Source organism: Acipenser ruthenus, chromosome 37 (genome assembly GCF_902713425.1).
Source record: "Acipenser ruthenus chromosome 37, fAciRut3.2 maternal haplotype, whole genome shotgun sequence".
Lineage (NCBI taxonomy): Eukaryota > Metazoa > Chordata > Actinopteri > Acipenseriformes > Acipenseridae > Acipenser > Acipenser ruthenus.
The window spans coordinates 9,780,597-9,789,424 of NC_081225.1; the positions used below are offsets into that span (position 1 = coordinate 9,780,597).

The following is an 8,828-nucleotide window of genomic DNA, read 5'->3' on the forward strand; positions in this document are numbered from 1 at the left end:
TTCATTTACAACTAACAGTACTCTTAATCTGAGAGAGAACGATGGTTTTCAAAACACTGGACATTGGACCAGGTGCTCCAACGGCAGACGGGACAGAATGCTGGTCTTTATACCAAACAATAAATAAAATCACACAGATTTATGAACTACAAGGTCACTTGCACTTTTGCACTCCTTAAAAGTACTGCTGGTAAAACCAGGCATTGATCACACTGCTATGCAATGGGAGTCTTATTAACCTGGTCCAATGGTCCAGTGTCAATTACTCTACAAACACCGTTCAGTAAGCTGGACAATAGCAAACCAGTATACTTCCTGTAGTATGACTATTGAAATCGGTGTGGGTTCCTGTTCATTTCAATGAAACTGTTGTCATGCTAGTACAGTGCAAACACAAAACTACAATGAATTTAAAAAGAAGCTGCCGAATGAAATATCAATTAAAAAACGCAGGGCAGACAGCTACTGGTGGAGCGAACAATCACTCGACAGCAGCTGATTACTGCTCTGCGCAGCTGTCGAGAGAAGAAGTTCAAAAATGACAACTGTTTGTTTCTGCTTCCCTACGTTCCCCTGTGAGCAAGTCTCAGGACTGCCCTGGACTGGAGGGAGCCCCCTTTCTCTTAGGGAGGTGAGGGAGGGAGGGAGCAGTTCAGTCTCCATGCCTCAAGTCTGCCCTGGACTGGAGGGAGCCCCCTTTCTCTTAGCGGGGTGAGGGAGGGAGCAGTTCAGTCTCTGTGCCTCGAGCCTGCCCTGGACTGGAGGGAGCCCCCTTTCTCTTAGGGGGGAGAGGGAGGGAGCAGTTCAGTCTCCGTGCCTCAAGCCTGCCCTGGACTGGAGGGAGCCCCCTTTCTCTTAGGGGGGTGAGGGAGGGAGCAGTTCAGTCTCTGTGCCTCAAGCCTGCCCTGGACTGGAGGGAGCCCCCTTTCTCTTAGGGGGGAGAGGGAGGGAGGGAGGGAGCAGTTCAGTCTCTGTGCCTCAAGCCTGCCCTGGACTGGAGGGAGCACCCTTTCTCTTAGCGGGGTGAGGGAGGGAGGGAGGGAGCAGTTCAGTCTCCATGCCTCAAGCCTGCCCTGGACTGGAGGGAGCCCCCTTTCTCTTAGGGAGGTGAGGGAGGGAGCAGTTCAGTCTCTGTGCCTCGAGCCTGCCCTGGACTGGAGGGAGCCCCCTTTCTCTTAGGGGGGAGAGGGAGGGAGGGAGGGAGGGAGCAGTTCAGTCTCCGTGCCTCAAGCCTGCCCTGGACTGGAGGGAGCCCCCCTTCTCTTAGGGGGCTGAGGGAGGGAGGAAGCAGTTCAGTCTCCATGCCTCAAGCCTTTCCTGGACTGGAGAACAAAACTATCACATCCTCACTTGCGTTGTGAAATTAGCTAATCAAATACAGCAGCATTCCACACTGTTAGAGAAATCAGTTGAAAGCTGCTGTCGTGGAAGACAATGGGGCAGGACTGTGAACGACTGCAGTCACCATGAACAAGTCTAGGAAAGACAATACTGTACAACCCAAACTGTGACCACAATAAGACCTTTAGCGAGCCGTCTGGAGGAAGGGCGGTCCGTCTAGCCACGGATTCCCAGAGGATTCATCTCCCCTACTAACCTGGCTAGGGGGCGTTTTGTTTTTCCTCAGACCACGCTTGCATTAAGCGAGCGAGCCTAGGTGGGCAGAATGTCCTTTCCTTGTTCTTGAGGGCGAGCTGAATTTAGTTATTCTAATCTAAATGCAAAGTTACACAGTGCTGAAAGAATACAGAAAAAAACCATTCGAAATGCCAACTGAAGCTCTTTGCATTTCTTCCTGAGGCTATTCTACCACCGAGATGAAAGACTTCCTCGCCACGTCAAAACCACAAGACCAAACCAGCCTGCAAATCCTGCACAGCAGCATGCCTTCACACCAGGACCATTACACTGGAGTGCAACACCAGACACTGCATACCAACGTACCGGATGCACTCCCCACACAAACCAACACAGCCAGGCTGGATTGATCATCCAGAACTTCGACCGCAGCATCCAGGAGTCTTGTTTATCTACGCTACCAAGTTCAGAAATAATAAAAGAACACACTATGAATTCAATGGCAAACGTTTCGACTAGAAGTCTTTCTCTAGGTCTTCAACTGACTTCTCGTTGAACTGGATTTATAAACGGATTTGAAAAAAATGATTTATGAGTTGGGATTTATGAAGGGAAGAAAAATGACTTCAAAGCTCTGCTTGACACGCCTTTTACTGGAACAGGAGTCAAACACTGTGACCTGGAAGCAGTAATACCTTCTTTAGAAAGCCAAGGAGCAGCGTGAATCGGAGCTGCCTTTTAAACAAACAGCAGTGGCTAGGCCTGAGCCCTTTAAGTCAACAGCAAACCTGCAGAGCTCGGCTGGCTTTAAAAAAAAAATATCTAGAGACTTGGGTTTTTAATTTGAAAAAAAAAAAAACAAAGCAAACACATACCCGCTTTCCCAGTGAGGGTTATTACAAACAATACTGTTGGCCAGTCCAGGTTGTATAGACACCGTTAGCAGACCTTGTTGACAGTCTTCTTTGTTTACATAGTTAGACAAGTAGGGCCACTTCCTAGTTCCTGAAACCTGCATTTCCCATCGCGAAATTAGGAAATTCTACATAACGTTTTAAAAAATATTTTAACTGTGCCACGTCTGCCATTTAAAATACACCTGTACGCCTTAAATAAAAATAAAATCAATGTTGTTCTGTTATTTTGCTGACCTATGCTAGACAGACGTCTGACTGACGATTCCTTGTTGCTTTCCGGATTCTACCAGTAAATTGCTAACAACTGTACCACCGCCAAAACGTAATTCTTGCTGGGATAATTTGTTGACAAACGCCAGATTCAGACCCGTGATAATCGAGCCCAGGGGTCTCCAATCCTGTCTTGGAGGGCCGGTGTCCCTCCTGGTTTTTGTTCCAACTATAGCCTAAATTAATTTGACCAATTAAGCTTCTAATAAACACTTAATTGGTCCAATTAATTAATTTAGGGTACAGTTGGTACAAAAACCAGGTGGGACACCGTCCCTCCAGGACCAGGATTGGAGACCCCTGCTCTAGCCTATGTTATGAAGCCAGGGCAGGCAATAAGACTCCTATTCCATAGTAGTGACGCCCAGTCCATGTTTTACTGCGAGCTTGCTTAGCCACAGTGTGTATACAGGTAACAAACTCAGGTGAGGTACGCAACTCCGTGAAACCAGGAACGGATCAGAGTTGAAGAACACACCTGAGCTTGTTACCTGTACATACACACAGATCAAGCTCATATTAAAACCTGGAATGGACCGGACTGCTGTGCAATAGGAGTCTTATTTCCAACACTAGTACTGCTCCCAAAATATCACATATATATATAAAAATATAGAACAATTCTCACCTTCAGCCAGGGTTTCTTCCACAGTGACCTGAAGCCGTCCGACGGCGAACACTCTTCCGATGTAACTGCCCCCGGAGCTTGAACCGCTGCCTCCCCCGCCGCCAGCTCCGGAGCCGGGGCCCGACCCTACCAACTCTCGGCGTGAATCGAAAAACTTCTTCATCTCTCCGGAGCGATCACAAAAACCAAGGACTTCAATTAAAAACGTCAAAGATAAAACGAAATAATAATAATAATAATAATAATAATAATAATAATAATAATACACAAGACTCCTCCTCGAACGCTTGGTTTAGTTTCAGGTCCAAAAATATTTTAATAATATATATATACTATATTATTACTGTCCCAGAATGGAGCGAGGTAGGGTTAAACGTCCCGTAATTTTTAAGACAGATTGTATTTACTCAAAAACTGAAGCGTTAACCCACAACGTTAAATCCAATTGCTATACGGGTTAAATATTTTGGGGCTTCACTTTGTGTACACTAGACAAATCAAAGGCAACCTATTTTTTTTTTAATCGCGTTTCTGCAAAGTAGTATTTTCAACAAAAATATAGGTACTACAGCTATGATTGAAACGATTGCATTGATGTTAAAAAATAAAATCCGATCCCTGATTTGCTTTCTTTAAAAAAAAAGTGTAATACTTGAAAATGATTGTTCCGTCCTCAGATTTCTTTTTTTTCTAACTAAGAAATGAATAAATAAATTTGACAACACTGCCAGGTTTGCAAACTGGCGCAGCCCCAGTCTGATTGAAGATATATATATATATATATATTTATGTATATTTAGATCCCTTCGGGTCTGCCATTTTAATTCGTTTTAACAGACCCTCTCGATTTAATCCCGGGCAATGCCCGTGTTTATTTAATTGGTATAATTGTGATCCAGAGGCTGTTTTCTCCGGGTTTGCACGAATGTCTCTCCCTCTTGCAATCCAGCCAGCTGGGCTTCGCGACCCCACAAACCAGGAAACACAAACACAACACGAAACGGAACACAATTCAATCAAAAACTAGACATTTTTTTTAAAAAGCCGCCTGCCCGCCCTATGTTAAACCACGTTAAAGATATCTGTAAAATTAACAATTTAAAAAATAGCTAAATTGTCGACATTTAGAGTCGCCTCGCGATGCATGTTGGTAGTTGTAGTCCTAGCGCAAGCCTCCCAGTGACGATAACAGAACTACAACTCCCAGTGACGTCGAGGTTTACAAATATAAGACATCTCGAACAAAATTTAAAAAAAACGAACGAGTTGTTTATTTCGTACTTATCGTATGATTTTATGGCAGTGGGTTTGCAGGGTGTGTGTATAGCTCAGTGCAATGGTGTAAATGCGGTGGTGTTGCAAAGCATTGTGGTTGTTGTAGTTTTTTTAAACACCAGTGGCAAATTCGCTGATGTTGCTGAAGACAGAGGATTGATGCTGCCCACCGCAAAATTACAGTGGAAAAATAAATAAATAAAAAGCCGTGGGATTGCATTTAAAAACGCCCTTATACTTTTCACATATACGATACTAGCCAGAAATATATAAGCGGCAATCTGCTTTACACAGACGTGTTTTGCGTGCCCGAGAAAACCTTATGATGAAATGCATGCGGTAAATGCAGGATTTGCTATGTCTGTGCGTCGACCGTCTTTAAACGACCTTGATCTGTCATCGCAGCACACGGGTGAAATACAGCACTGGGATGTGCGCACAGGAGCGAAGCTCTGTTGTAAAGCCCTTGTGGTTGCAGCCTATAGCCAACAGTTTAAAAAAACCGTGTCAAAAAATCAACAGAAAATATTTAGAGGTTTCCCAATACCAGTAAGAAACCCTAAAAGCATTCCTTCCACACAAATAGGTACACTATATTATTATTATTATTATTTATTTCTTAGCAGACGTCCTTATCCAGGGCGACTTACAATTGTTACAAGATATCACATTATTTTTTACATAAAATTACCCATTTATACAGTTGGGTTTTTACTGGAGCAATCTAGGTAAAGTACCTTGCTCAAGGGTACAGAGCAAATTTAAGGCAGTTGTTTTGGTTTTTAAAACAACACATAAAAAAGGGTTTAGTTTATCGAGGTAACAGCCCACTCGGGACAGAGAGGATTTCAAAATTCAGTCCAGGGCATCCGGTATCGTACTGGACAGATCGATGCAGTTAAAAAACACATTGGAGATTAACAATATTTCTATAAGTTTAGAGAAAGTGAAACGGGCAAGTTATGTTTTGTGCAGCTACGTGTGTGTGTTTTTAGTCGCTTCGCGTGTTAACAAAATTGCTCTTCATAGCAATTAGTAGAGCTGGTCTTCAGTGCCATTTTCACTGCTCCCCTTACACTGTATAGCTGAATATGCGAGTCAACCTAAAATTTATTTTTAAAATGCAAAGATTTATTTTGCTCAGAAGAGGCAGACAAATGTGATTTGGTGTGATTAGCATTGCTTTGTCAACCATGTTACCGAAAACATAGAGGTACCGGTTATATCAGATCAGAAAACGAAAGTCTCTTAAAGACATATGAGGTGCATTGAGATCCGCAACATTTCTCCTTTGATTTATTATTAGTAGTAGTAGTATTGTTGTACTTTTTGTAATAAATCATACATTATTAAAATTGTAATAAAAAATCATTAAAAACGGAAGTGAAGACTGGACAATGTAACAATTCACTGGTGGTTAGACTGAATCTCGTTTGGTAACTCGTGGTGCAATAATACAGATCACCACCAGAGGGCAGTGTGGCTCGATGTAAATTACTATCTTCCAGTGCCACCCGTGCTGTCTTGTCAAAGCTGTCTCTAATGGCTATATTCGCCTGTGTTTAGGGCGTGTTATGTTTTCAATAAGTCAGCTAACTGTCCCGCGGACATGTATGCATGCTACATCATTAATATAATACAGTATTTATTTCTTATTTTTACAGGGAGCTGTGGTATAATAATAATAATAATAATAATAATAATAATAATAATAATAATAATAATAATAATAATAATAATTCATGCAGTTCAATGGTGATCAGTGCGTTAATGTGAAAGTAGTTTACTGTTACAATAAACAGCATACATGCAATACTGATGCTGTGTGATCGAGTGGTTAAAGAAAAGGGCTTGTAACCAGGAGGTCCCCGGTTCAAATCCCACCTCAGCCACTGACTCATTGTGTGACCCTGAGCAAGTCACTTCACCTCCTTGTGCTCCGTCTTTCGGGTGAGACGTAGTTGTAAGTGACTCTGCAGCTGATGCATAGTTCACACACCCTAGTCTCTGTAAGTCGCCTTGGATAAAAGCGTCTGCTAAATAAACAAATAATAATAATAGTGAAAAATGTCATTAATAAAATATAATATACTATATAAAAATAGAATGACAATGGAGGCATGAATTACTGTATTCATTATTCATTAAATGTATTGATTACCTGCCTGGTTATTAGTAATTGCACAGATTCGTTAACAATTTATAAATAATGATGAAGGCGCTGTTCCTATACGGCGCCCGACTATTGCTATCACGTTATTGGACACTGGCTGAAGCGAGCCCCATGTCCAGCGACGGGGGATGAAATATGAAAACAGTCCGGGGGTCAGTTCGAGACTGACAGGATATTAATGCCAGGTCAGATATAGCCTCATTGTTTTCCTTTGAGCTCTTTCTGTTCCGGTCGGGCGCGCCTCAAAGTGCCGGGATAGTCCACGATACAAGATCGGGGTGTCCGGTGACACTGGCCGCCTCTGAGGGGTACCTGAGAACGTCTCGTGTGTTCTTGAGTCGCTCCGGGCAAATTAGCGTTACAAATACAGGGCTGAATCATCGATTAGGGGAATCATTTCACAAATTACAAAAAATACCTGCTTAAAGCTGTAGGGTTCTGCAGGTAATCGATGCTGGACGATGGACAATGTGACGCAGGAGGTGTCTGGAGCGGTTTTTAAAATCAATACTCAATGCAAACAGAAACCCTGAAAACCCCCGTGTGCATCCATGAGTCTATTTGTTTAGGGGGGGTTAACCATTAATTGCAAACCCACATAGTATATTCTTCCTCATACAGACGCAGGTGTGTTGAAATCCTGAAATACCACCGTTAGCTAATCTCACCATTGAAAATAATACATACTGTATGTAAAAAAAAGCAGAACAAACTGCCTCACAATGTCTGTGCTTGTTTCTGAAGTCCATCCATAACTCCATAAACGGTACAAATTCAACACCCAATCACGAGATACTGGAAATTGAAATACGTGTTACATCCCTAGCTGAATACTTAAAGAAACCGAACCATTTGAAAACACTGAGAAAGGCTTCTAGTAGAAACGTTTGCCATCGAAGTTGAATATTTTCAGATGTGTGTTACACACGAGGGGCGTGGACATTATCAAAGTTGGCCTTATTTTAAAAGCAAGATATATTTTTTTTATCACGGCTGAGGTTGTTGTGTTTGAATGGGCCCTATACTGGCACAAACATGAAGTAACTTTTCTGGCAAGCATGGTTTTAAAGAATGAACCAATGCCGGGTTTTTTTTGCCTCGAAGCAGGTGCTTTCACAGACTGTCCGAAACCCCATCATTTTTTAACACTGCAAAAGCCGAACAAATCGTTTGATTTGGAGATCAAAGGTGCTCTGTAATGATCTTAACAGAGGGGTCATTCAGATCTGTTAGGATCAGTTCAATAGACTCAATTGATATTCTAGTTTTCATCATTTGTCTCAAGCTCAGCATAGACGAGGAACAGTATCAGGTGTTTTGCATGTGCCCGCGTGGGTTGATTTGCATAGCTGGGGAGTTTAGTATACAAGGGTTTGTATTGCATAGCTGTGCTTACTCTGATTCGTTCATACTGCTCCTGGACGTGCCTATCTTCCTGTCAGACTGCTGAAAAGGAGACAGATCCCTCTCTTCCTTTGAATAATCCCTGTTTTGAATATTTAAATAAACTTGCTCTGGGTGACACATCAGTATCGTGCCACGCAGAAGCACCTGCCAACCGATCACCCCCTAGGGCGTGAGACGTGCTGTCCCATTCTGACTTGAACCGACGCACTTAAACAGCCCGCTACACCAAAGTATGTGCTAAATGTGGCAGGCGTTTACTTTTTTTTTTGCGCCCTGCTTATTTATCGAGCACATATTGGAATTAATTTCTTTCTAGAAATGCATGCGAATTGTATATATTGCAACACACACAGTATACCAATGTAATCCACATACAGTGTGATACTCGAGTCTAATTCGAGGCATGCATTCAAATAGCCGTTGTTACAGGATGGTGGAGTACACGGGCGCTTGTTGGAGTGAAATAGTCAGGCAGGTGTGTTCTAAGATCTGTAGTGTCTGTTTTGCATGGTTGGTTGACTCTGCGGCTTTGCTGGGCGGTGCTTCTTTAACTGTATTTGTTATTTGAAATATGAGCGCA

General features: G+C 42.7%; 1 protein-coding gene across 7 annotated transcripts in view; it reads right to left on the minus strand.

The window, feature by feature from the left end:
- The window catches only part of LOC117966489 (AP2-associated protein kinase 1-like), a 37,742-nt gene extending 33,142 nt beyond the window's left edge, over positions 1 to 4,600 (minus strand). For 2 of the 7 annotated variants that reach the window (XM_059008698.1, XM_059008699.1), the window contains exon 1: positions 3,394 to 4,599. In XM_059008698.1, the coding sequence (XP_058864681.1) occupies positions 3,394 to 3,556 (163 nt within the window). In that variant the 5' untranslated portion in view covers positions 3,557 to 4,599. Of the gene's footprint in view, positions 1 to 3,393 lie in introns of all 7 variants that reach the window. The other 5 variants (XM_059008700.1, XM_059008701.1, XM_034912553.2 and 2 more) reach the window with 4 other exon arrangements.
- Between the last annotated feature and the right edge of the window lie 4,228 nt (positions 4,601 to 8,828).